The sequence below is a fragment of the Penicillium angulare genome (genome assembly GCF_028827245.1).
Source record: "Penicillium angulare strain IBT 27051 chromosome Unknown utg000005l_segment0_segment0, whole genome shotgun sequence".
NCBI lineage: Eukaryota > Fungi > Ascomycota > Eurotiomycetes > Eurotiales > Aspergillaceae > Penicillium > Penicillium angulare.
Genome location: NW_026623164.1, coordinates 205477 through 231941, shown reverse-complemented (window position 1 = coordinate 231941; position 26465 = coordinate 205477). Strand labels below are relative to the sequence as shown.

Here is a 26465-nt window from a genome sequence, read left to right as displayed (position 1 = left end):
TATAAAGGAAATATCCCTTTGCTTTGAATAATCATACTGCATGAGTCCCATTAACTATTTTCAAGTTCCCATATCCTGACTTCATACCTACACTCCAACTTCTTTACATTCCATCCCATAATGGAAGTCTCCCTTGCACAGTTTTTCGATCAAAGAGCGAAGATCGTAAGCGCCCTAGATGAATATGGCGCTAACGTCTGTGAACATGGATTCCGGTATTATAGCGACATTGCAACATCTCTACAATCGGAAATATACGATATCGCCTCCTTAGTACTTACCCTGAGTCATACTGCTACGTTGAAGTCGGCACACTGTGCCCAAGAAAGACTTTCCCGCATTATTTCCTGTCTAGGCAGTCTTCGTGAAACGCTGGTACTTTTTCGCGATTCGGACCCTGGAGAAGTTATGGAACTTCTTTATATGGTCAGTCGACAGGTGGGGAGGATTAGGCTGCTGGGCGTTATTGATCCGTACGCGGATGGAATGGATCAGCATATTAAGGAGTTGAATGGTACTTATGGAGCTAGGGGTCTGTCGGGACAAAGTCGCCAACGTCAGTGGTGGGCGAGGAATAATTGGAGGGTTTTGAATTTCGGCGATTCGCACTGTGATTGTTCTCATTGTAGAGGACACCGGGAGAATAGGAAGCTTGAGGTTTGAATTCCAAGTTTGAGATTTGAGATTTGAGATTTAAGACTGAGCGGGTGTGATAAAAAGATGGCTGGCTATGATATACTCTTCTGCAGATATGGAGAGGGTGGGCCGGTCCGAGTCGCTACTTGAATAACCCCGTCTTTTCGGAGTACACAAAACTGTGCTTCAAGTGCTTCAAGATTATGTGACTCAGTCCACCCCAACCTATGCTGTCTCGACAACTAGCGCTGATAATGTGAATGCCTACAGGTGGTGTTAGTGTAGGGAAGGAAGCAAACTTGAACAAGTGATTGTTTCAAATGGATGATATTTATGATATTTATGATAGATCAATGCATTATTGAAACAGTATGACATATATGATATAGCGCGAATCCTTTTCATGAAGCATTCTGCATTGTTGCATTCAAGTTCGAATGTTGACAGCGGCAGTATGGTGTGTTTGATTGGAGAGATTGGACTTCTAGTGGAGACTCAGTATGCACGTTCTTAGCCCCAGCGGCTACACTAAGCTCCACATATGGCGGAGCCCAGTATACTTGATTGGTGGTATTTTGGTGGCTTTCCCTCCTAAGTTTGCCCCTAAACAAGCCCGAATGGCATTTCAAGCTTCGCAGGGAAGAATAAAAATAAAAATACCAAGAGATTGTGATCTAAAACCTTGACGTGCATAATCTGCATAGTCTACGGGTGGCGGACCTCCCGATCGCCTAGCTCCCGTGCCCGTGCCGCGCGACTTACTGTGAGTCAACATTATTACTTTGTTTAGTATTGGATATTTACGGAGTACGGAGTAGAGATAGGACAGTATAGTGTTAGTTTTAGCGCTGTTGGTGCGGAATCTGGCGTGTTGATTTTCCCCAATCACGGCAGTTCGCACTGCCTCGTGCAATCTTCTCCTCTATCCGGAACCGGCTTGACTCCACCAGGGTTTTGGCCCTCTCAATTCAAACGAATTCATTTGGCATGGGCATGGATGGATTCGGGAGTTTTGAGTAATTTGAGTCAATGTCAAGACCTCTGTACTCCGTAACTTCTGCAGTTTTTGTTGCGATTTTCCAATCACATTGCTTGAAACTCTTCTCTTCGATTCCCCAATGATCATCCTCTATCAACCCCACTAAACCCTCCAATCCGGTAGCCTAGACCAGGGTTCTAATCCTGCGGAGCCTTGTCTTAATGCAAAAAAAAGGAGGGATTCGATAAAGAATCCAGCTTGTCCCTCAATTCCAATTTGTACCCTGAAATCAAGTTGCTGCTTGCGGTTTACGTCAATCCGAACCCTGTTTTTCTTTTTTCTTCGTTTATTTCGTTTTTTTTTTATCTTATTTATTTTCATCTTTCAATTACCTTAAAATATTCTTGTTCTTGAATATCCCTCCTCCATTCTCCTTATATCATTTCCACAAACAATGATAGCATCATCATGAGTTGGTCGAGGATCTTCTCCCGCCCACCCCACGAGTCCGGATCAACCGGTAGCTCAAGGGTCTTCATATATCTAGGTCTAGCAGCATTTTCCCTCCTCTTGGCATATCAGCTGGTTCTGAATCATGACACGGTTGGTGCTATCGCGCCATGGAGATCCGGTTTATTGGCCGGTACCCCAACTGATGACAAGAAGCATGCCACGGACGGCTGGGCCGGATCCGCCATGAATGGTACATTGCAAGAAGCGGTTGAGCAAGCGGGAAGTTCGAGTATCACAGACTCTGTACCATTTCCGACGCCTGCGCCTGAATCTGAATCTGAATCTGAATCTGAATCTGTGCCTGCGCCCGCGCCGGAGCCCGTTATCAGCTCAAGCCCACCGAGTTCTAGCTTGAAACCGAACCCGAACCCGAAGCCAAAGCCAAAGCCTGAAATAGGGTCTATTCCTATTACCAAGGAGCTTGTTGTTGCAGCTATGAGCTACAGTAATATGTCTTGGGTGGAAGATAACGTCCCCGATTGGAAGTCGAATATCTATCGTGCTGATATGCCTCCTGGCGAGGCGCAGTTCACGGTACCAGAGAACAGAGGAAATGAAGCGATGGTGTATTTAACGTGCGTTTGATCAATTTTTCCATCTGCGCTTCAAATTCCGTTTCGCTAATCTTCAGCTGACATATAGTTATTTGATTGATCGATATGACTCCCTCCCCGACGTCATAGTCCTCGTCCACGGCGGCCGATACCAATGGCACAACGACAACCCTCTATATGGTACGCCAGCCTGTCCACAACTTGACTTTAATTCAATCTAACAATGCCTAATTCTCCCACAGACTCCGTCGTCTCAATTAAAGACCTCCAACTCCACTACGTCCAAAAAGCCGGCTACGTCAACCTTCGATGTACCTGGGCAATCGGCTGTCCTGCTGAACTCGAGCCCGCACGCTATTTCCGTGAACGACCCGACGACAGGGATCATCCGACCGCGATGGAATTCCCGGACCAATTCCAAATATTATTTCCTGGTGAAGAACTGCCGGAGGTTATTGGGGTACCGTGTTGTAGTCAGTTTGCTGTTTCGAAGGAGGCAGTAAGACGCAGGTCGAAGGGGGATTATATTCGCATGCAGAGGTGGTTGTTGGAGTCGCCACTGGATGCGGCGACTAGCGGTCGCATTCTTGAATATGCTTGGCATAGTATGTATCTGTACCCCTTCCAGGGTTTGATTTTTGTGGTGCTTGTTTGTTTACTTTGCTAATATTCTTATTTTACAGTTATGTTTGGACAGGTGCCGCAATTGTGTCTTGATGCGAGGGAATGCTATTGCAATACTTATGGGTATTGTGATTTGGATGATGATAGTTTGGCGAATCAATGGGTTTGGCGTGGGATGGTATTGCCTCCTAGTTGGCCGAATCCGGAGCCTGAGCCTGTATCTGAGCCTGTACCTGAGCCTGGACCTGAGTCTGGACCTGAACAACCTGAGATAGGGTCGGAGTCAGAGCCAAAACCCGAAGAGCCAGTACAGCCTCCGGAGGTTGAAGATGTGAGCCAAAATGGGAATGCCGATCACTATCAATAGTGCTCGTCTGGCGGAATAAGATCCTGCTAAAACTTTGGAAATAATCTGTACAATAACTATAGAACCTTGCATATAAGAAGTTGAGCAGTGTATAGCCAACTTCAGCTTGAACAGCCTTGGAAGTCCGTAGTACATACTGGTTGATATTTGAACTAAACTAGAAATCTGATCATCTATCTTTATGAGCATTCAATGTTGTGATTCAAATTCTAGTACGTCTACGAGTTTTATCGAATATTAATACTTACTATGCAATTGTGAAGTATTGACTTCACGTATACATGAATTATGCCATATATCTTTACAAGCGATGCGATCTCTCAGTGAATTGACTATATTGAATTCAAACGAATTACAAAAAGGGAAAAGGACATGTTCTCATTTAGTCGTAAAGTGCATTTCTCATACAGCCAGTGGGCGGATTTTTCTTCAATGTAACGATCAACGCCATAAATCCTGTCGACTCGATCGTTTAGATCCACCACTACTCTTAGGCCGATCATCATCCTCCGGCACAGCAAGATACCCACCGAACCCATTACCAACGAGCACGCTCTTGCGCGCCTCACCACCCCAAGACCGACTCAATTGCGCTTCCTGGAAGCTAACCGGGCGTGTCCTTGTACCACTCTGACCAAGAGCAGGGTTCGGCTCGTAGGGAGTAAAGTTCCACTCTAGCTCGTCGAGACCTTTACTATACACATTCAATGGCTGCATAAGACCACCTCTCAACTGTGGACCATCCTCGCCGCCACCGAAAAGCCGTGGTGGAGGTGTAAGTAGCAGGGTATCTGGGAATTGGGCGTCGCGGACATATAGATCACGGAGTCTTGGTAAACATTGAGACATCAGAGATGAAATGAGGTATGTGTAGTATGAACTTGCGACCGGAGGTAAGCCCGGTGTATCTGATTCGGATGTGATTTCGTAGTGTAAAAGTTTTAGGGACTGCGATTTCATAGGCGCGATCTGTTCTTGAGGAAAAGAGCGCGATACCTCTTGGATGATGGATAGATGCGACAGGCCTGGGGCGGCTGCTAGGATCCGATGTAGCGTTGATGGAAGCACGCCTGTTGATGAAATTGTTAATTCTTGTAAAGCTAGACGGTTCCTTTGCGGAGATAGAAACGAAACGAGTCCAGTTGCTGTTAATTGCGGAGTATCTCGGATGGTGAGCTTCTCGAGAGGAGGAAACAAAGGCCAAGTGGTATTAGCTGCGAAAGCAGAGTCCTCAAGCCATGGGAGATCTTCCAATGTCAGATCTCGAAGATTTCTGAATGCAGCTAACCCATTTCGAAGCGTTGATTCTTCAATCCGCAGACCTGTTATCTCCAATTTCTCTAAATTCACCCATTGTGGTGCTTCGGGTAATCGCGCAAAGCTTCCTTCAGCGCCGCGTCGGTAGCTCATTCGTCTTAGATCGGGACAGGATGCGATTAATTCTTGCTTGAGAGTTGTACATGACGATTCGTCACTGAATAGCCCGGTCGGGAGATCGACATAGCGAAGTTGGGGAAGCACCGAGATGGTCCGGGCGATGTTGGTTTTGTTCGCTTCGCGGGTCATGTATGGCATTCGGAGGGATAGGACTATTTTGCCTAGGTCGTGCGATTCACGGACGCTTCGCATGAATAGCTCAAGACGAAGTTGAGGCACGTCGACTGGGTCTCCGTTGCGATCGAAGAAGGAACGGCGCTTTCGTTTCGCAGCTAGTGTGATTTCGCGTTCGCAATAGTGTACCGGGTCGATTCGGACGTTCTTATACCTATCATGCATTCAATTTTACGTTAGTTCTGTTCTGTTTCTCTTCACGAAGCAGAAGAACCTTTCACGCGCGTGAGTGGGACATACAGAAGCGCCTGTGACGCCGCGAACCATCGCCTGCAGACCAAAGTGCAGTGGGCAAGGTCGCGCATATCACATAGCATACAGCCATCGTTCATAGAATCTTCAGAGGTATCGTAGGAATAGTCGAGTGTATGAGGGCACACATAGCTGAAGATGCGGACGAGAACGGGATGTGGTAGCTTGCTAGTAGCATCGTGGCCTGTGGAGCGGGGCGGGGTCGGTGGTTCGGTCGCGGGTGTTGCGCTGCGTCGACTACGACGGGGACTGGCCTTTATTTTGTCGAGAAGACCCATTCTATGAGAGATGGGAGGAATATTAAGGGATTAGGGAATAAGGGGGGTCAGGAATGAGGAATTGGGAAGGGAGAGTTAACAAAGGGCCTGAACTGTTGTTAATGCAGATGCAGACTCCGCTTTGTTTGAGCAGGGATGAAACACGCCAATGAACGCGGGGAGACTGCGTTGGCGGCAAATGTGAATGTTGATGTGATTATATTTAGATTTGGGATTCTATAGTTGACGCCAGAGCTATATTTAACATTATTATAGTTTCTATTTATTCTGGGGTAAGTGGTAACAATACGTTTACTAGTTACTTACTGTGTGGAGTATAGTGAGGCTATACAGTATACAGTACCGTGACCAGCACTATACACTTCTATAGAATTTGACATCGACACGTTAAACAGTGGGCCCAGGGCACCAATAGAATAATAGATTACCCACAATTCGATCTAAATAATCCAAATAACTCACATTGTCCTCTCACTGGTGGAACCAGATACCAGGACGATCTCGGTCGCTGCGTATAAACCAGGAATTGGCACCAGCAGCTCCATCATGACATCACCAAGTTGACACAGACATTTCTATTTTACTTTTACTTAACTAGAGAAGAATAACGCATCTTTCGATTCGGGATGAAAGGAAGAAAGAAAAATCGCAAAGCAACCGAGAAGACCAGAAAAGCCTTGTAAGCATCACCAAGTATACAGCTTCTACAACATATCGCTGACATTGAGTGATTTTGTCTTTGCAGTTCAAGTTACTGATATACATCGCAAACCTCCTATATACTTTACTTGACCCTTATCTACCCTTTCTCTACTCTATCAATACCCTTCAACTCGCCACGACCGTCAACATGGCTGAAATGGGAATCAAAAACTCCGAGCTCCCACTTCCATCCCCAGCATTAACAAATAATGTTCCAGAAAATACCCTCGAACACGAAGAATGGAAGCATCGCCCACCATATCACATACAAGGAGAAGAAGAATTCGGTCCAGTGAAATGGGAAGGATCATGCCAATGTGGAAAGATCACATATGCCTTGAAACGCGAGCGTCCTCTAAATTCCAAGTTCTGCCACTGTCGAGGATGTCAAGTCCTGCATGGTGCACCGTTCCAATGGGCATCCATCTTCCATAAAAATGATATCTCTTTCGCCAGGGGCTCCAGTGGTCTTGCCTTCTTTTCGTCCGCACACAACTCCACGAAATATGAGATGCCCACTAAGGTGTCGTGTGACTTTTGTCATACTTTGATCATGGATGAGGGGCGTAATGTGTGTTTGTTGTTTCCACAGTTGATTCGGTTTAAAGGCTCGAGGGATGAGCAAAGGAAACAGTTAGAGGCGTTTAAACCTTCGTGAGTGACTAACTCGACTATTATTCTGGTCTTAATTGGTCTTTTTTGAATTATCCTGTTTCTAATGTTATCCACAGATGTCATATCTTTTATGAACAGCGCATGTTCGATGTTACAGATGGAACCCCGAAATGGTCCGGGATGAATGATTCTAGTCAGTTACTTGATGATTTGGGCCAACCTGTTAAACAATAAACAAAAACGGGAGATGATGTGTCAATATGAACAAGACGATGTGATATGAAAAATTGGTTTTATCTGTCAAGGATTGGGGGTTTCAGCGACCCTGGGCAATAACGATAGATCATAGCAATATTGGGTGCTTCTTTGGATACTACCCTGTTATACCAGACTTCATGCATTTGTTTCATTTGTGCGTGTGCTTGCAGATCACTCGAATGCGCCTACAGTGTAAACACGTTGATCAAATTGTATCGGGATTGAACCGAGATCGTGTTTCGTATCCACAACTTCCCTTCCCACTAACATGACTAGTGGAGAGCCTGAAGGAGTGATGGACCCTGAGATAAGATCAGGAACCTGCCAGACTTGGCAAATCCCACTCCCGATCTTTCCATTTGCCAGTTCCTGCATCTCCGACAGGGATGGGCCTCTCGCCATCGGTCATTCCGTGCACATGCAACACCCCCTCCGACGCGATGTGACCCTTGCAAGATCATCTTCACCCAAATTGGAAAAACGTCTGCCGTTGATTCCTCGGAGCATTCTGATCATGACCATTCCTTCTAGAGCAACTTATTTTAAAAAGGACTGTAGAACCCGACCCAACACTTTGAAATGAGTATCTCCCCTCACCCCGCCTTAGGTATACAATATGTGGTTGAAGTTTTTGGCCCCCATGGCCATCTTAGCTGGCTCTGTGGTCGCTGTTACTCAGATTAGTGATGATGCTATGCAGTCGTTACTTGCTGATGGTGCTGCGGATCTAGCTAATCGTTATGCGCCTTTGTGGTTCTTCGCTCAAGCTATGGACCAACCCCCTTGTTATCCCACATGGGCATTTAGTGGGTCCCCAACAACACCCGATACATTTGAGAACTCGTCTATAACCCCTCCAGCGGGACAATGCGAATACCCTGATGTTGGGTGTAATTGCAGAAATCCAGGTGTTGACACTGGTAACCCCGGGCCTGCGTTCCCAATCTATTACACTTTCGTGCAGTGTAATGAGACTGAAGTCCGTGTTGTGTATAACCTTTTCTATGAGAAGGATGGGGCTACAGTTATTGGGGCTATTCAGACTGGCCATGACTAGTAAGTATCATATTTTTGTTTTTATTTTTCTCCATGAGATTCAGGTCTGAAACTAACATTTCAAAAGTGATTGGGAACGTGTAGTCATCATTCACTCGCGTGACGATAATAACATGTGGGCGCCGTCACGCGCTCTACTATCCGCACATAGTGGCTACAATAATATTGCATGGGGTGATATTCACAGTACCCTGACTACGGACCAGATTAATGCTGGTAATGCGAAGGATCCAGATGGTGTCCAGAACGAGGATCATCCGAAGGTCTATGTCGCCTGGTCAAAGCATCCAAACTTCGATACTACAGATACTACATTCTTGGATCCTGCTAGTCAATCTTTGGATGATGCATACCGCAGTGATGACTGGTGGTATTATGTTGATCCTCAGTATTATGTACGTGTGATTTATTCTTTCATTATTGGAATATTGTGACTAATGAATTTATAGATCCTCTCTGATAACAGCACTGATGCTGGAAAGGCCTTTGCTGCTGCTGATTGGGGGAGTGCCACTAGTAATCCACCTTATGTACAGGAGACTGTTTGCGATGCGCCATAGATGCTCTATTTATGATTTAGATATAATGCTGTACATACAGACTTATGAATGATAACACCACATTTAGATGAATGAAGCATTAGCTTGTATCTACGATGTTTAGTATCGACGAATTTAATAAACGATAAATTCCCTTTAATTACAACCTTCGAGATGTTGGGAACATTGTACTTACTACAAACATAATCGAGTCCCGATTGTCAAGAATATTCACTTCATGTAAGATACTTTTGATATAAGTCAATTCTGCTGATTGTAGTTTCGAGGCTCTCTTCGAATAACGGTACGAACACGGCCCCGGGGGCTAATACGCCACAAAGTTTGCAATATAATACGGCGTTGCCTACTAGACTATTCCTGGAGCCTTGTAAGCGGGGGTGCAGAGCAAAGAGGGGTTCAATCTCGACGATTATTCTACATCTATAAGAGACTGACCCCATGAGAAAATATATGCCACCGCGTCATCAAGAATCGAAAACTTTTAGTGCTGTTCAATATGTCGTCTGAAAATAAACAAGGATTCCCAGCCCATAATCCCTTGACTTCTTACTGGCTCAAGGATCCTCATCCGTTAGCATCGTTTAGGTCTTCAGAATATGTCCCACATGAGTGCGACATCGCGATTATTGGCACCGGTCTAGCTGGCGTGGCAACTGCATATCATATACTTTCAGATCCGAGTATCAATACAGCAAAATTGAAAGTTGTCTTGCTGGAAGCGCGTCAAGCCTGCTCGGGCGCGACCGGGCGTAATGGTAAGACTCATTTGATTATTTAGAGATACCACTTCCTAATTAAATTTTAGGAGGACATCTTAAATTGGCAGCATGGATTGCTCGGCACACTATCCTGAATTTTGGATACCAGGCTGCGGAGGAGGTCGTCGCACACCAGCTAAATCAGTTGTCTGCTATCCATGGTATTGCAGAGAAAGAAAATATCGATTGTGAACTCCGTGTGACTCGCTCTTTTGATGTATTTTTTGATGAGTCGCATGCCTCTGAGACGAGAGAGTTTATTTCTGCTTGTAAGGAAAAGGGAGTCGCATGGGCTGAAGACATCGAATGGATCGAGGCGTCTAGATCGGATGAGGTAATATCTATTCTTATATTTTTAGGAAAATGAGTTTCCATAAGAGTCTGACGTGCGGTATCTGCTAGATAACTGGTATGAAAAATACCAAAGGGGCCTTGGGTGTACCAGCAGTTTCTCTTTGGCCATATAAGTTGGTTACAGGTTTACTAGAAAAGGTATTGGAACTCGGGGGGAAGCTCTATACCGAGACATACGTCGAGAAAGTGGAGGAACTGCGAAATTATACAAACCTTACTACTTCAAGAGGTAGTATCAACGCAAGAAAAACCATCTTTGCAACAAACGCCTATACCGCGGCTTTGCTACCCCAGTTTGAAGGTGTCATCACACCCTTCAAGGGTCAGAACTCTCATCTTTCTCCAATTCCGTCCTTTCACCCGACGAAGCCCCTTGATTATACGTATAATCTGCACTTCAACAGCAAGTATGCCGACTATCTTAACCCAAGACCGGATAATGGGATAATCCTTGGGGGTGGTAAATGGACCTACGAAGATAAACTAGATCGAGCCGAATGGTGGAATACAACTGATGATACAAATTTGATCAATGATGCCTCCACGGAACATTTTGACTTGGTGATGGAGACCCATTTTCAGGGATGGGAGGAAGCTAAAGCTCAGCATGATTCAGTTTGGACTGGAAGTAAGAACTGTTTTCTACTTTTACCCTCATACCCGAAAGACTTTATTGACTTTTTGATTTACTAGTCATGGGACAGACACCAGATAGTTTCCCACATATTGGAAGGGTTCCAGGTTCAGAGAATCAGTGGTTATTGGCTGGTTTTAATGGGGCTGGGATGACTATGATTTGCACTGCTTCGAGGGGAATTGCGAGGATGGTTTTGGATGAACGAGATTATGATGAGACGGGACTGCCGAAGGTGTTTAAATCGACATTTGAGCGGTTGGGTGTCAAGAATTCGGGGTTTGCTTCTGATTAACGATATCAATAATACGAGAGCGGTTTGTCAAACAGTTGATGAAAGCAATGAAGGAGGCGTTATTTCATTCTGCAATAGCTCTTCAGATTATGAATTCCATGCTGTAAGTGTTTGGAGAGCGGATTTTGTCAACTCCTATCCTGATTTGTTCAACGTGTATTGAGAGATATCCAGTCCGTGTGTATGGCAGGTCATCTAATTAATCTCTAGGTATGACTTACACAATTCAAAAGATCCCGGAGACAACCAATTCCCATATCGATGAATAAATACATAGTTTTGAGGTAACCAAGATAACTTGCACCTGAGAAGATTGTAGCGACAAATCATGCATGAAGGTCAACTTAGTTCACAGTTCGAACAACGTCATCTATGCTCTGTGCGACATATTTGACGTTGCTTTCATTTACTGAAGAGACGGTCAGCAAATGATTTCTTGGGTTTAGAGCACCATAGGCATGAAGTTACATACAGCCAGAGATTGAGATGCGACCAGACTTAAGCATATAAATATGGTGCCGGGATCTGATCTCAGAGACTTGCTTTTCTGATAGTCCGACGTAGGTGAACATGCCAATCTAGTGAATCATTAGTCCATAACTTTAGAAAAAAGGGTACAATATGCCGAAACCGACCTGTGTCAGTATATGAAACCATCCTCCGGGGGTTTGGAGTCGTATCAATTCGTCATACAGGGCTTTTCGCATCTCCAGGATTCGCCCACTCATCGTCATGAGATCTTCAAACCATTTGGATTTCAATTTTTTGTTTGCCAGAACAGTTCTGACGATCTCTGAACCACCCCTCGGAGCCATAGAGTACTCTCCACGAACCAGGTGGCAAAGATTGGCAAGCAGTCTTTGGGAGGTCTCGCTGCAATTAATAGAGTTCACAACATGCAATGCACCAACACGTTGACCGTACAGTCCAAAATTTTTTGAAAATGATTGCGCCACGCAGAATTCCAGTCGTGGACTCAAGTTGAAGAAATGTCGGATAGACCATGCATCTTGCTCGAGGTTCCCGGAAGCAAAGCCCTGATATGCGAGATCAAAAAATGGAATCAAGCCCTTAGCTTGACATAGTTCGGCTATCGCTTTCCATTGTTCCTTTGTTGGATCTGCTCCAGTAGGATTGTGCGCGCAAGCATGAAGAACAACAATATCATTCTCATTGGCAAATTCAGATAGCGTCCGAGTCGTCCCTTCAAAGTCGAACCTTTTCAAAGTGTTGTCATAGTAAGGGTAGCTCTTTCTTTCGACTCCAGCCAGATCCCAAATTGTATAGTGATTTCCCCAAGTTGGGTCAGGAATCCAGACACATCCTGGGTGTATATGGCGTGCCAATAACTCCGCACCAAGTCTGTTTGCGCCTGTGCCGGAAACTGTTTGGATAGACACAACTCTATCTTTATTCTCACTTTCTCCACTGATCGGGGATGCATTCTTCGTGTTATCAAATCCGAAGACAAGATTTGCTGCTAGTTTGAGAAATTCTCTGTCTCCTTGTATGGTGAGATATTCATGTCTGTTCACATCACTTGCTTGGTGAAGTTGGTTTTCGGCATCTGCGACCACTCGTAGGGGCCAAGGGGATCCACTGGACGTTCGGTAAACTCCTATTCCCAGGTTGACTTTTTGGGGGTCTGTGTCTTGTATATAAGCTCCATTTACTGCAAATGGTTCATCTGCCGGAGTTGAAGGGAGGTTGATGAAGAGGGAATCCTTCGGGTTGCCTCCTTTGACGATTGATGCATCTGAAATCGACCCCATGATACTGTTAACGAAATTCTGGTTCAAGTGGTCTATAGTAGTAAATTGAGGTTTTATTGTTCATTTCTCAGAAAGTAATTGGACGTCGGAATTCCTTTATAGCAATCCTGAAGGGGCTCAATAACTTGGACAAAATAGCCGGATGCTAAAATACCCGCCGATAGCCGCTAAATTCCGTTCACACAAGCATCCATCCCACTATTGACTAACATACTTTCTCTGGCAATTGTCAATGCACGAAAAAAATCACATTTCCGTACTAGTTCAAGGTAGTGCTAGCCCATATGGATCCTATCAGAAGCAAAGTCATTGGTGACATAGAGAGAAGCTATCGAAGGTAGAGTTGAATTAAACTGTTGTGTCAGTGACACCAGAACATTCAAACTTATTTACTGCAGCAAACACACAACTGTACTTGTAAAAAATAAGAAGCCAGTTTAATGGGTCCTTCCTGAACATCGATTTCTCCTGGGGCTTCCTTGCCTGCCCCTGCACCATATCCCGGGCAGTCTCAGCAGTTGTGGAATTCTTGATTTTGTACATAAGTGGAAATCTCACACTTCCTCGACTCTATTGAGAACATGTGGCCCTTCAAAGGAAGAACAAAACTGACGACGAGGGTCTGAAGACTTCTTTTATTCTGAACTAGACGATGCTGGGGGGATAGTAGTTTTATACCCTTTCTCCTAATAAAGATCGTTTCTTCATTTAGTTGAAATCTGACATGCAATGTTGAACACCAATTCTCCGTCTTAGCTTCATCCCACCCATTTTCACTTTTTTTTTTTGCCTTGAATCAATCAAATCAACTTTGAACCATTGGATCTGGTAAGCCTTTTCTTAAGCCAAGGTATCTCTTCCAACGTATACCGATAAGCCCGAAACAATGCATTCGACTCTCCCGGGAAGATAGCAGCGGTCGCGGAATCTGGGTAAGGGGCAAAATGAGGGTTGATATACTCCCAGCAGATGTAGCCGTCCATGGTGACTTCAAAAAGGCGGCCAAATGCACTCTCGCACAAAAGGGTGTTGCCATTAGCAAGTCTCTGGGCACTTCCCATGAACGGAGTAAAAAAGTAGAGCATTTGTGACCGATCGCGATACTCCCACACGATCTTTTTGGTTACTCGATCAATTTCGATTGCTCGAGTATATGTGATCGATTCACCGTTGCGGAAAGCGCCATTGTCAAATATGAGGATGTTCCCATTCTCCATCTCGGTAGCGTTGTGTTGCTGTGCCAGGATCTCGGATCCAACTTTCCAAACAATATTGCTTGTAGACCTTTCAATGATGGCCACAGCTGAAACGGATCGCATTGAGATAAGAATGTGTTTTCCATCTCTCATGGGAAGAACTGAGTTGATTAGGGGGTAATGTTCGCGTGTGTAGTGCGCTTGAAGGGGATATTCCTCCCTCGGCAATCGCTCGGAAACTTTCCATTGCCAAACGAGGTTTCCGTGTTCATCAACTTCATTGATGGTATCTGCGTAGGTGATTCCATCAATCTCAGTGCCTGGTATACCACCGATGACCTTTGCTGAATCTTCGAGTGAGAGGGGTTCGAGAGAGGTATAAAGGATCCGCCCATCGCCATAATGATATTGGTCATGATGTCCCAAAGGATCGATGAATTGACGAACGATATTCCCTTCTGAGTCGAGCTCTGACATCACCCCTCCACCGTATTTATTGAAGAAAGGGAATGGAAAAGGTCCTCCATCTGCTGTTGTCTGTTCGGAAGGTGGGCGAAGGGTGTTGACGGCGAGGTTTCCATTCGGTAGAATTCTGGCGTGGCGACCAATTCTGCCGGGGAGCTTCCAAGAGTGCACCTCTTTCCCATCAATATCAACGAGATGAGCTGTGTCACTCGTCAAGGGACAGAAGAGAGTGAAGCCTCCAAACGAGAGTTGCTTATCTACACCAGTCAAGCCGACACCCCGTCTTTTGAGAGTATTCTGCTCCATTGCTATCGCGGAAAAGGTGGTGAATGAACTGGAAGGAAAAGCACGTGTCTCATGGGGTATTTAATCTGAGCTCTCAGAATTGCGAATACAAACACCTGTTATGTTTTTGATGTTGTGATATGGCTCATAGAGCCCAACCGGCGGCATGCCTACGGACCGCGGCATACCGCGGCTTGTTCCGGCGGCTGGACAACAGACGTCCCGTTTATCAACTGAAGACCCACATCTATGGGCTCATATCGAGCTTTGAGATAGGTGAGTCTGATAAGCACGTCATCTTGGCTTTCATGGTATCTTCAATATCCTCAGATATCGATCTATCGTGATAATCAGTCGCCTTGGGAATCCATGTCATGGAAAATGTATTAAATTATTGCTATCGCCTAAGGGCTTCGCTTAGAATGAGAAAATCGTCGCAGTTCAGTCATCCAATCTCTTTAAAACGACCCTTGAAGTTGTTGTTTTCCAATTTTTGAATAATACAAATATGGATAATGTGGTTGAAAAGGGCTCTTCTATCCAAGATGAGGCTTACACACTCAAACACGAGGCCACTCTGAACGAAAGCAACGACGTTCCTGGCTATGAAGCTGATCTTCATTTTGAGCAGGAGGAAGTTCGGAAGGCCTTATTCAAGGTCGATTTCTTCATCTTGCCCCCTATTGTGCTATGCTTCTGTTTTCTACAGTTCGATCGCACAAATATTGGCAATGCTCTCACTAGCAGCCTGCAAAATGACATACGCGTCGGGAATACAGAAGTCAATTTGGCACAAACGCTGTTCACAGTTGGTTTTATTATAACAGAGCTGCCTTTCAACATGATCAGCAAATACATCGGCCCCGAGCGATTTCTTCCTATTACAATGTTCCTCTGGGGAATAGTTACATGGTCACAAGTTTTCATGAAGAATGAAAAAGGCCTTTACGCGACACGTTTCTTGATTGGCGCACTCGAAGGGGGATACATCCCGGGATTCGCTCTTTATATTTCAAAATTTTATACAAACCAGGAACTTGCATTTCGGTATGCTATTTTCTGGGCTGCGAATAGCTTTGCTGGGGCGCTAGGTGGTCCGCTGTCGATTGGCCTGCTCTCGCTTGATGGAAGAGGTGGATTGCGTGGATGGCAATGGCTTTTTCTCATTGGTACGTGAGTTCTCTGAAGCACTACATTCAATCATCTGACAATTAGTAGAGGGGGTCTTGACTTGCTTCTTGGGCATTTCAGCTTACTTTTATTTCCCTCACAATGCCGCTCGACCGAAATCTATCTTTGGAAAATCGTTCTCAATCTTTACGCCTCGAGAGGCTTCTGTCCTTGTTACTCGAGTAATCTACAATGATCCGACAAAGGCACTCAGATACGGAAAGCCGGTTTTGCCATCACACATATTGGATACGTTTCAGGATTGGAGATTGTACGGCCATCTTGTGGCAGCATTGCTCTCGATGGTCATGATATCGCCGATGAATACTTATGCACCTTCAATAATCAAGTCTTTGGGGTTTACGTCCCTTCAGGCAAATGGCCTCAACTCCGTGGGCAGCGTATGTGCATTAATCTGGTCTGTGTCCCTTGCATTCAGTAGTGACAAGTTCCAAGAGCGAGGCTTCCATATCGCTATTGGATATATATGGGGAGCGATTGGTCTTCTCTGGCTTGCACTAGCGCCGGAAGATGTCGGGAAATGGGTACTCTACGGTTAGTTCGAACTTTTTCATACACAATGAAGAGATTTCAGATATTAATGCTCACTTTAGGAGGGGTCGTCTGGACTCAAATGGGAATGGGAAGTGCACAGGCTATCAGTGCAGCCTGGCTTACTGCCAAAATGCAAGATTATAAACGTCCTGCGGCCTTGGCTGCGTATGTTATGTGTATCCAATTAGCGAATTTTCCTGGAAACCAACTATTTCAAACACAAGGTATGATAAATTGCGAAAACGTGAAGTTATATTTGCTAACTTAGTATATAGACGCACCTCGCTACAGGAACGGTCTGATAATAGCCTCTGCTTGCGCTATCGCGGCCTCGGTGGTTATCCTGGTGTGGAAATTGCTGTACCGTTTGTTCGATGGTGGAGACGCCGGGCTGAAGTCGAAGGATCATTACTTTGAAAATGGTACTACTGATGCGAACGTATAGTTTATCCAATTATACTTCGGATTAAATAATCTGCTACGTAACTGCACGATGTCGTTATATGAGGCTCGAGCAGATCAGGAGTGGGTCCAAAGTATCGGAAATACCTCCGAAGACACCTATATGTAGAATAGAATTCAATCAACTTGATCTTGTCGTTGGGAATATAAAACCTCACACATTCCGATTGTGCCTTTGGAAGAAACTCCAGTATCTACTCCAGGGCTAGTAGTACTACCTCTTGGAACCAGTACTAGAGCGCTTACTACAGGGCTGTTGATATGATCTATCTATACGTCAAGTACTACATTACTATCTAGTATCCCTGGGAACACGGAGGGATCATCGAATACTAAAGTTTCCTGCAGCGGCCTGAGAATGATACACACCTTTAGAAAGCAATCAATAGGATTGGATAACAGCAAGAACTCCGAGTCAGTATTTACCTGAAATAGTCTAGAGTTAGGTGATCAAATCTATACTTGACTCCTCTCGCAAAATACCACGTGACCAAGAATGGCGCCATCTCTTATCAATGATCCATCACCAAACATCATCATTGACTTTGCAGACTCCAGTGGATCAACTGAATGGACCAGCGAGGTAATTTGGACCAGCACTCTGTTATAATGCCACCTATTCGCTCGGGAAGAGCTTCAAAAGCATGTGACCACTGCCGCAGGAACAAAACTCGCTGCTATTCCGGGATTGGGGCTGGAAACACTTGTCTACGCTGTCATACCTTATCGCTTCCCTGCTCTCTAGAGAAGCACCTCAAGGCTGGCCCATTTCAATCCCCACCTGAAACACAAAATGAGTTTGAGATTAATGACAAGAACTCAAGTTCCAATAAAAAGTCATCTACAGATGAAAGGTATGTCCTGTGCTTGAATTAAATGGTCATACATTAACACAGCTACGATAGACTTGAAAGGCTTGAGAGAACAGTTGTGATGTTGATGGATCGTCTAGACGCACAGTCCAAAGATCAAGGAAATCTCGCAGCCCACACTGCATCGCCTAGAGTTGAGGAGCCAGTGACACCATCTGAGCTTAATCCAGCACCCGTTATTTTGATCCGCGATGCTGCGGACGACGCTGGAGTTGCATCAAAAGAGCGATCGGCCTCCCAGCTTGGTTATCCATCTGATGTCATTTCAGCCGGACTGATAACGATGCCAACCGCCCACTCCTTGTTGAAGCTGTGGGTGTGAATCTTCGAATGATTTGTTTCACTTTTGCTCATATACCTAGATTCCAAGTACACTACGGTCGATGGGTCAGATTCCCGGATTATGTATCAACGGAGGTTCTGTTAACTCAAGTGAGAAATTCACCGTTGTTGCTTTGCAGCGTTCTTTTAATCGCCGTGCGGCACAGCACACAAGCCCTTGCGGATGAATTAGCACCACATTTGTTTTATGAAGCTAAAAGCTTAATTTCGAAAGGTCTCCTAGAGGTTCCACGCTCCATAGAATATTTTCAGGCTACGCTGATCTTAAGTCTTTGGTCTACAACGATAGGACAATTCCCTCTGAGCATAGACAGCTGGCTCTTAACCGGCTACGCACTTCAGCAGGGGCTCGCAAGTCCCTGTTTTCCGGGCCTCTCAGACACAAGTCGAAATTGGAATATTGACAAGGCGCATCTGGATGCATCGTGCCTATGGGTCCATTTATGTGTTGCTCATCTCCAGTATGCTCCACGGCTGTTGACGGTTAATAAGGCGCGTGCTGACTATAGCTTAGATACTGCGTCGGTACACGCAGGCATGCAATGCTTAATCAACACCACATCGACAGCTGTCAAAGGATTTTTGATAATGCAGATGTTCCAAACTACGAAACAAGAATGGTAGCGGAAGTCAAGTTGTACTGGGTAATATATGAAAAATGTTGTCCACAACGCCATCAAGTGGATTTACCACAGGCCAAAATGGCGCTGCAAGGCTGGAGAAAGGAGTGGGAAAACCTTTTTAGTGAGAAGTCTCACCTGGCGCTGCGTTCTCAAGTGCTAATGAGAATTTAGATGAGCCCCGCTCTCAATTTCTTCAAATGGGCTTCCATTTCGCACACCTTCTCGCTTACTATCAATCTTTCGCATATAGCAAGTCAAATATAGATGCATCCGTTATCCTAGAGATGATCGGGCTCGCCAGTGCCATCATCAATCTCGCTATGGACACAACAGATAGCCAGACTCGCCATCTTACCGACCATATCTATCATGTTGTGACATTTTCCGCCCTCACTTTGTGCCGCCTTGTTCACGAATATTATTCACAACTTCTGGCTGCCAGTATAGATGTCATTGACATTGATCGTCTAGTTTTGAAGCTTATAACTTGGCTTCACTCAATTGGCTTGTCATGCCACGCCGCGCACTTACTGGGTGATATTATCTTATCACGGTTTAAAAAGCTCCGCTCGGGGTCCAGTTCTGTATGTCATGATTTTCCGGATAGCCCTGGACCAGATTATCGAGCGCTATCTAGTCGTGAAATGTCTCCTTTAGTAACCAGCGTTGACTTCGTCTTCCCTGATCTGATCCGGTCGGAGTTATTCGATATGGGTGATGGAAGTTCATGGCCTCAGTGGAATTAGATAAAGAATATCACTTTTCACCGTTGTCATTTTTGACATACTTTCTGACCCTAGATCACTTACCCCGTCACTGACTAGTCTAGCTCTGGAGCGATTTTGAAGTCCTTTCTCTTTCTCTGTCCCTAATATATGTTGTCAATTTCAGGCGACAAATTTGATACTATGCATTAAACTGGTGACCCTTAAAGCTCCTAAATTCAATAATAGAATCGGGTAGAAGGGAGTGTAGATCTTGATTTTAAAGTTCTCAACTGGAAGCAGACCAGAATTGTCATTCTGATTTATACGCAGTTTTTTTTTCATGGAGTAACTTGACCAGACTTTCTGCGTCATCGTTTTCCACTGTATATTTCGAGTTAGTGATAGTACATACTAGTATGCAATGCACTGTGATACGTGGGCAGTACTATAGGGAAAGTAAAGACCCTGCCAAAAATGAACCTTGGCAATTTGGGAACTGGGGCTAAGTCCGTATCTAGCTGTGCAAATGTGGCGGACAATGGCTTCCAGCGAAGGCAAGCCCCGGAGGGTAGTAATATACTATACAACACCATCCTGAAGATAGAGACGGATAAAATCGACCATAGTACAGTCGCCGGACGGGATTGATACGAAAGTGACTATGGTTGTGGAGGCCTTGCTCAACCTGTAGATGAGGACTTATAAGCACATTGGCGTACTGCAAGGCGACAAAATGAATTATTTCGCTTGCTATATCCCAGTAGCTGACGGTTGAAGTGTCTGATGGTATTGTGCAGGATCCGTCATGTATTTTGTACTTTGATGATTGTCCAGGTGCAACTCTTGAAATGCAAGATGGAGGATATGGGACCGGATATTGAATGTTCAGATAGAGCCTTGTATAATGAGAAGATCAGGAGCTTTCATTAAATATTGGGGAACGATCCGCATCGATTTCCCTCATGACTTTGCGATCTATGGACATTTTTATCGGGGAGTGTGTAATCGGCATACCCTGAGGCTGAAAGAAGTCAAGCAAGGACTTTAATATGGACAAAATCCCAATTATGCGGCTATTTTTTTTAATCCCAGTTCTTTTCAATATCCTTGATGGTGCTGCTCTATTTCTCACATTTATAAATGGTAAATTTCTTGCCGGCAGAAGATGATGTGTATTGTGCAACTAAGATGGACACAATAATATAACTTAGCGGGAGAAACATGGCCCATCTTTCGTTCTTTCGTTCTTTCGTTCTTTCGTTCTTTCGTTCTTTCGTTCTTTCGTTCTTTTCTTTCTTTTCTTTCTTTTCTTTTCTTTCTTTTCTTTTTTGTTCCTTTTCTTCGGTTATTTCAAATAAACAATTAACCAAGGTAAGCCTCTAGTAGCTCCTCATGACATTTCAGTAGAGTCCTTTGATACAATGGTCAACATTTCACAAAATTAGAAAAATAGGTTCAGTTTCTTCAAGGCTCATATGCTCGATATGATTTCCTTGATTTCCGATGCCACGTGCAAGAAGCAGCTTGACTATTACTCCAACGCCGCATTGCTTTCCCAGACGTTTCCAACGTACTCAGGTCAATATGTCAAGGAGGTGTATGAATCGGTTCTGCCGGAGTTTCATTTGTATACTATGTGCCTCCAGGATCTATCATTCTTCTTTCGGATATCCTGGATATAACTTACGCTCCGAGTCGATATCAGCCATGGACCGCTCCCTATTTTTAATTCTTGACACAATTGAATTGAACTTCCAAATCGGTGGCATTGTGGGTGGTTTTGTGGTATACCTTGTGTTTCCCAGGTGCGGACTATGGCCCCAGCCAATACTTGAATTGAACTGCACCTCGCAATTATATCCTTCTTCTTTCCGTCTCTGTATACAGTGTACGCTGATTGAAGGTTTTATTTTGCAGCGCCTGGACCTTGGCAGACCCTCGGTATACGTTTTCGGACCAGTGAATCTTGCGTGTGCATTTTCGGTATGTAGTAGCAATTTGAATGAGCGATAATCTGGAAATAAGACACCCACAAAAAAAAATCTTCTTTGCTTCGATCCTACCAAAGGTTGAAACGAAAAACAAATCAAAAATTCAATGTCCTTATTTATTATACGAAAGTTAACAAAGTATGGATATTGAGTTAATTGAATGGGTAGGAAGGCTCCTGTTTCTATTTCCTTTTTCGGCTCCGATTTGGGCGATGCGGGTGTTCAAAAGTAAGTAATGATCGGCAACAGACTGTTTGTTTTCGGGAATACCACAGCCCCGCGCACCTACCAGCATACGCGATTCTAGTGAAGAATGCCAGCATTCCTTCTCTGGTATGTTTCTAGTCGCATGATACTGCTCCCATCCCCTACAACGAATCTCCTCCACGCTATGCCATGCTTTTTGGTGCCCAAACAAGTGAGCCTCGTGGCTCTTAGGCTTGGAGATCGCTTTTTGGCGTCGATCTTTAGCCAATGCGTCATGTTGCAGCTATCAACTAGCCTGGCTCATGAGGAATGTCTCTGCCACACAGACGCGCAAGTCTTGTTTCACTCACACACTCTGCGATCCGGTAATTTGGAGCAGCAGATGATGCCGGAAACACACTTCTGGGATCAGTCCGGCTGCTCACGCAGTCTGGACAACTGACACGAATTGGAAAATGATCAACATTGCTCCAAGAAAGACCCTGAAAAATTGACAAATTTCACTCTTTGCAATGATTTGGGCTGCTGTGTTTCCCATGACCTGTTTTCTAACTCATCCCCATTCGCTTTGCGGGTCTCCAGGCAGTGCCTCTCCACTACAACCCATGATGGGTCAACATGAGCACACCATATGTCCCACATCCCCATGCGGTTGGACTACTGCATGCAACCTTGCAAACTTGAGCACATAAAACTCTCTTCGTCCCATATTTCGAACAGGCCGGCCCTGTCACCCTACGCTCTCAGTATTCTGTTCCTTGCCGCCTCGTCCTCTGCCGAGTATACCGACCTTTTCTCTAGCCAAAATGAAGTTCACCACTGCAACTCTTGCCACCACCATGCTGGCGACTGGCGCTTTTGCAGCTCCACGGCCCGGGCTAGTTGATCGTCTACAAGCGCGAGGTGTTCTAGGACGCCAATCCGTGCCGGCCGAGAAGAACGGCGTCCTTCTCAAGGACGGTTCCGATTCCGCCAACGTTCAGTATAGCAAGAACTGGGCTGGTGTAGTGCGTGAGAACCCACCAGCCAGTGGCACATACACAGCCGTCTCGGCTACCTTCACTGTGCCTAACCCGACAGCCACCGACAATTCCGGTGATATGCAAGCGGCTTCTGCCTGGGTTGGTATCGATGGTGATACTTATGCCAAGTCGATCTTGCAAACAGGAATCGATGCCTATATCCAGAATGGAGTGAAGTCCTACGATGCCTGGTACGAATGGTACCCAAATAGTGCGGAGAACTTCGATCTAGACCTTTCAGAGGGTGATGTGATTGTTGCCAAGGTTGAATCTTCCTCGCCTAGCCAGGGTGTTGCTATTATTGAGAACCAGTCCTCCGGCGAGACTGTGACCAAAACACTCTCGGCACCTTCCACCTCGGCTACTCTTGGTGGTCAGAACGCAGAGTGGATTGTTGAGGACTTCAACTCTGGTTCTTCGATGGTCCCGCTTGTCAATTTCGGAGAGGTTACATTCAGTGGTGCCCAGGCTGCAGCTTCTGTTGGAGAGTATGGTGTGAATGATGGCGAGGTTTTGAACATTCAACAGAATGGCAAGGTGCTCGCTAAGGTTGATGTTCAGAGCGATACTGAGTTCACTGTTATCTACCAGTCATAGTTCATGTTCCCACTAATGTCGATTGACACTCTGTATATAAATTAAGAACCGTGAAGTTTGTGGTATCTGGTGTTGCGGCAAGGGCGTTTTCCATATTTTGTTAACGGTGGTGTCATCATTCTTTTTTTAATTTTTGTTCAAAGGGGTTTTATGTTCAGGACAAATTGGTCTGCCTTGTCCGAGTCACTTAACACCTGGGCAGCTGTTAAGGCTCCATAATTATCAATAATCACTTTCTATATAATATATTTTTTCCAGTCATTAGTGTTCAAAATCACGTCCATCCGTCTTGACTGCTTTCACAGCTTTATACATACAAGAGACTTTCTTAAGGGTCCACAAAGGTGCTACTCTAAGGTTAATTCGAGATCTAATCCGGTGATGGTAAGGCGGCCCTCTATATACAAAAATTATCGGCTGGGATGCCACTTTATCTCAAGTGCGCAAGGGAAGTAGTTGATAGTCTTTTCTTCCTCTTGGTGCTCTTCTCAGTCGCTGTCTCAACGCCAACCAGACAATGCCCACCAAGACGAGCAGCACTGGGAAAACCAGTATACTGCGGAGAATGGCGGTTGTACCATCCTCTGAAGATACTTCCAACACGTCTGAGGACCCAAGAATACTGCCCTTGGAATCCAGCCCAAGGACGCGTATTGATGATCCCTGAAGGTGCTGTGGGATAATCATTTCTGTCTCAAATCCACTCTTAAACACCTGAGATACGGTGTGGGATGTTCCGCCATCCTCTTCAATGGCTTCTAACTGCCAACGTTCCACCTCCGTAGCCCCGTTCCAGCTGACGTATAAAGCATCATCTACAAAGGCAACATCGGGGGGCTGAGTCGGATAACCTTTCCATTTACCCCGGAACGTTCGGTAGGACTTGATACGTCCGAAAGTGTTCCAGGCTGATGGGCCGTAGTGCATATCGCATAGTACGCTACCATCCGGCGCGAATTCGGTAAAGGCGGCACTATGGCCCCAGCCAATGAAAATATTTCCGCTTTCTTCTAGCACTTGCGTGCTCCCTAGTGATACGGCTTCCATTCGTTGGGGGTGTGAGAATGCCACTCGTAGATTCGCTTCTCGTTTCTCGATATCCAAGTCGATGATGAGCCCTCGGCTCTCCAAAGATGGGTCGGAGTTGTCCTCGACAGCATTGTCGAATAATGTGATACTGCTATCACCATACCAACGGGCATGATGTTGCCAAGAGATACCAGTCGCGGATCCATCGGCAGAAAGGTCTTTGAAGTTGTTGGATTTTCCTCCCAAGGTCCACAAAACGCTGCCATCAATACCATTTACCTCGCTAATAGTGTGGGTATACCGACTCGATATTAGGAAGTTCCCGGAAGAGCTCTTTTCCACGCTGTTCAGATGGAAAAAGTCGAAAGCAGAAGTCGGTTCGTTCCCGCACCCTGAAAAGGCGGCAGCATGTGTTTCGTGGCAACCAGCCATGCCATGGAATGTATCTTCGACGGCGAAGTGCTCGGATGCACGCCACTCAAAGCGAGTTTCGCCTGTCTCAATATCAAGCTCTTGCACAACTCCATCCAGAATCCAGCCATCACGCGCCCCTCCAATCGCGCTTAAATCTGCGGGAACGGGGTCGTATACCACGACCAACGCCGTCCCATCGGGGGTGAGATGAAATTCATGCATATCTCCTGTTGTAAAATTCCCACCTGGGGAAATCGTGTACCGGAGACTGTAAGAGGAGTCGAGCTATAGCAACATCAAGCCTGTTAGTCTGGAATTCCCTGTACTGTTTTGATGTCCAATAGACTGATGCTCGCATACCATATACCAGTAGCCCTGTTTCCTCCCATCAATCTCATGGCCAACCCAAAAAGTCAAAAAGTCTTCATCTTTATATCGCTGCACTCTAAAGTCCTGCGTCACTCCATCCAAGCCCTCTGACAATTGCCACACCAGCTCCCCATCGGCGTCAAGAAGCACTGGCCCTGGTTCCTGGATCGAATCTCCGTTTGGCGCAAAGAAGAAATAGTCGCGACTACATCGGGAATCCGTCTCGATGAAGCCCAAGAGGGGAGAGTCGTATAGGAAGCTGTTATACCCCTGAGTGGGAAAAAATCCGTAAAGGCCAATGTCGTACCAAGTGAGATCTGAGCGAAATCGGAAACGGAGGAGTTGAGGGAGCAAGAGACGATATCCCAGAATAACAACTATTGTGATGCCGATACTCCATAGTGTGACTCGAAGCTTTTGGCGACTTCTTCCTCGGGTGCTCGTTTTTGAAAGAAATGGTGTGCCATGGTTGCCGTCGAATTCTGGATTGGGGCTTGACGAACGAGACGAGGGATCACGCGACGAGTGTAGTAGCGATGAGGATGCTTGAATTCGCCTATTGCGCAGGAATTCAGAAATTGAAAATGCCATGAGTCGATAAGATGTGCTGTATAACCATACAGACACCTGATGTCATTATACTACATGGATCCAAGGAAGAAGAAAAGAACTTTTGGATTTCAACGTTGGAAGAAATATTAGTTAGACTAGCGTCCCATCGGCCCTCCGAAAGCAATTTCTTATATATTATATACACAGATCATATCCTGGATTTTTTTGGGTCTTTGTATGGGTCGGTTCTGTCCCTTGTGTTGACTTAGTGACCCACCAGCTTGCGCGTATACTCTACGCGTATGACGCACTTGCGCAAATTCTGTGGCTGTTATCTTCCCTACTCCGCAATTTAATGTGGGATAAAGCCGAATGACGCAGATACTTTCCAAAGTAGGTTTAACCTCCTCCCATATTGGAAATTATTTACCCAGATGTACAGCATTGAAGGAGCTTAGCATATTCTTATTAGGTGTTTTGGTGTCCTTCTAGCCCAAAACCTAAAAATTCATAAATTGCCAAGACTCGGAGATCCGCCACGAAGATCTAAGATGCTACATAATGAGGCTTGCATCGACGTCCGCCTCTTCACATAGAAGCAATTTTTATTAAGACAATGATAAGCAGGGCTCTTCATTCATACAAGGGAATTGCTTTTACATGTCACTCGAATACACCACCCTAAATTAGGCGCAGTTAGGGTCAATTATGGAGACTGCGCTCGATAAGGGGCGGTGCCTCGTACCCGTATCTGTCCCCTCCGCGCGGCCTGGCAGGGTTTCCGCGTGG

The 26465-nt window shown here is 45.4% G+C and overlaps 12 protein-coding genes across 12 annotated transcripts; 8 read left to right on the top strand and 4 right to left on the bottom strand.

Moving 5' to 3' along the window:
• Nucleotides 1-120: 120 nt before the first annotated feature.
• Nucleotides 121-663, top strand: N7478_007480 (uncharacterized protein; the record flags this gene model as incomplete). Its single annotated transcript, XM_056923694.1, has 1 exon — nt 121-663. One exon carries the CDS (start codon nt 121-123, stop codon nt 661-663), a length of 543 nt encoding a protein of 180 aa, XP_056776420.1.
• Nucleotides 664-2083: 1420 nt separating this feature from the next.
• N7478_007479 (uncharacterized protein) lies at nt 2084-3673 on the top strand (the record flags this gene model as incomplete). Its single annotated transcript, XM_056923693.1, has 4 exons — nt 2084-2703; nt 2771-2862; nt 2925-3287; nt 3366-3673. 4 exons carry the CDS (start codon nt 2084-2086, stop codon nt 3671-3673), a joined length of 1383 nt encoding a protein of 460 aa, XP_056776419.1.
• A 441-nt stretch (nt 3674-4114) lies between these two features.
• N7478_007478 (F-box domain protein) lies at nt 4115-5814 on the bottom strand (the record flags this gene model as incomplete). Its single annotated transcript, XM_056923692.1, has 2 exons — nt 4115-5438; nt 5525-5814. 2 exons carry the CDS (start codon nt 5812-5814, stop codon nt 4115-4117), a joined length of 1614 nt encoding a protein of 537 aa, XP_056776418.1.
• Nucleotides 5815-6664: 850 nt separating this feature from the next.
• N7478_007477 (GFA family protein) lies at nt 6665-7365 on the top strand (the record flags this gene model as incomplete). The annotated part of the gene is made up of 2 exons (XM_056923691.1): nt 6665-7170; nt 7248-7365. 2 exons carry the CDS (start codon nt 6665-6667, stop codon nt 7363-7365), a joined length of 624 nt encoding a protein of 207 aa, XP_056776417.1.
• Nucleotides 7366-8005: 640 nt separating this feature from the next.
• Nucleotides 8006-9005, top strand: N7478_007476 (uncharacterized protein; the record flags this gene model as incomplete). Its single annotated transcript, XM_056923690.1, has 3 exons — nt 8006-8445; nt 8513-8840; nt 8895-9005. The coding sequence occupies 3 exons, from the start codon at nt 8006-8008 to the stop codon at nt 9003-9005; spliced, it is 879 nt and encodes a 292-aa protein (XP_056776416.1).
• Nucleotides 9006-9501: 496 nt separating this feature from the next.
• Nucleotides 9502-11046, top strand: N7478_007475 (NAD(P)/FAD-dependent oxidoreductase; the record flags this gene model as incomplete). Its single annotated transcript, XM_056923689.1, has 4 exons — nt 9502-9760; nt 9811-10097; nt 10166-10745; nt 10811-11046. The coding sequence occupies 4 exons, from the start codon at nt 9502-9504 to the stop codon at nt 11044-11046; spliced, it is 1362 nt and encodes a 453-aa protein (XP_056776415.1).
• A 344-nt stretch (nt 11047-11390) lies between these two features.
• N7478_007474 (putative aspartate aminotransferase) lies at nt 11391-12818 on the bottom strand (the record flags this gene model as incomplete). The annotated part of the gene is made up of 3 exons (XM_056923688.1): nt 11391-11455; nt 11519-11624; nt 11682-12818. 3 exons carry the CDS (start codon nt 12816-12818, stop codon nt 11391-11393), a joined length of 1308 nt encoding a protein of 435 aa, XP_056776414.1.
• Nucleotides 12819-13618: 800 nt separating this feature from the next.
• N7478_007473 (uncharacterized protein) lies at nt 13619-14785 on the bottom strand (the record flags this gene model as incomplete). Its single annotated transcript, XM_056923687.1, has 1 exon — nt 13619-14785. The coding sequence occupies one exon, from the start codon at nt 14783-14785 to the stop codon at nt 13619-13621; it is 1167 nt and encodes a 388-aa protein (XP_056776413.1).
• A 487-nt stretch (nt 14786-15272) lies between these two features.
• Nucleotides 15273-16934, top strand: N7478_007472 (vitamin H transporter; the record flags this gene model as incomplete). Its single annotated transcript, XM_056923686.1, has 4 exons — nt 15273-15933; nt 15983-16489; nt 16549-16713; nt 16765-16934. 4 exons carry the CDS (start codon nt 15273-15275, stop codon nt 16932-16934), a joined length of 1503 nt encoding a protein of 500 aa, XP_056776412.1.
• Nucleotides 16935-17560: 626 nt separating this feature from the next.
• N7478_007471 (Zn(II)2Cys6 transcription factor domain-containing protein) lies at nt 17561-18145 on the top strand (the record flags this gene model as incomplete). Its single annotated transcript, XM_056923685.1, has 2 exons — nt 17561-17805; nt 17848-18145. 2 exons carry the CDS (start codon nt 17561-17563, stop codon nt 18143-18145), a joined length of 543 nt encoding a protein of 180 aa, XP_056776411.1.
• A 4354-nt stretch (nt 18146-22499) lies between these two features.
• N7478_007470 (A4/G1 family peptidase) lies at nt 22500-23312 on the top strand (the record flags this gene model as incomplete). Its single annotated transcript, XM_056923684.1, has 1 exon — nt 22500-23312. The coding sequence occupies one exon, from the start codon at nt 22500-22502 to the stop codon at nt 23310-23312; it is 813 nt and encodes a 270-aa protein (XP_056776410.1).
• A 435-nt stretch (nt 23313-23747) lies between these two features.
• On the bottom strand, nt 23748-25715 carry N7478_007469 (arylsulfotransferase family protein; the record flags this gene model as incomplete). Its single annotated transcript, XM_056923683.1, has 2 exons — nt 23748-25040; nt 25116-25715. 2 exons carry the CDS (start codon nt 25713-25715, stop codon nt 23748-23750), a joined length of 1893 nt encoding a protein of 630 aa, XP_056776409.1.
• Between the last annotated feature and the right edge of the window lie 750 nt (nt 25716-26465).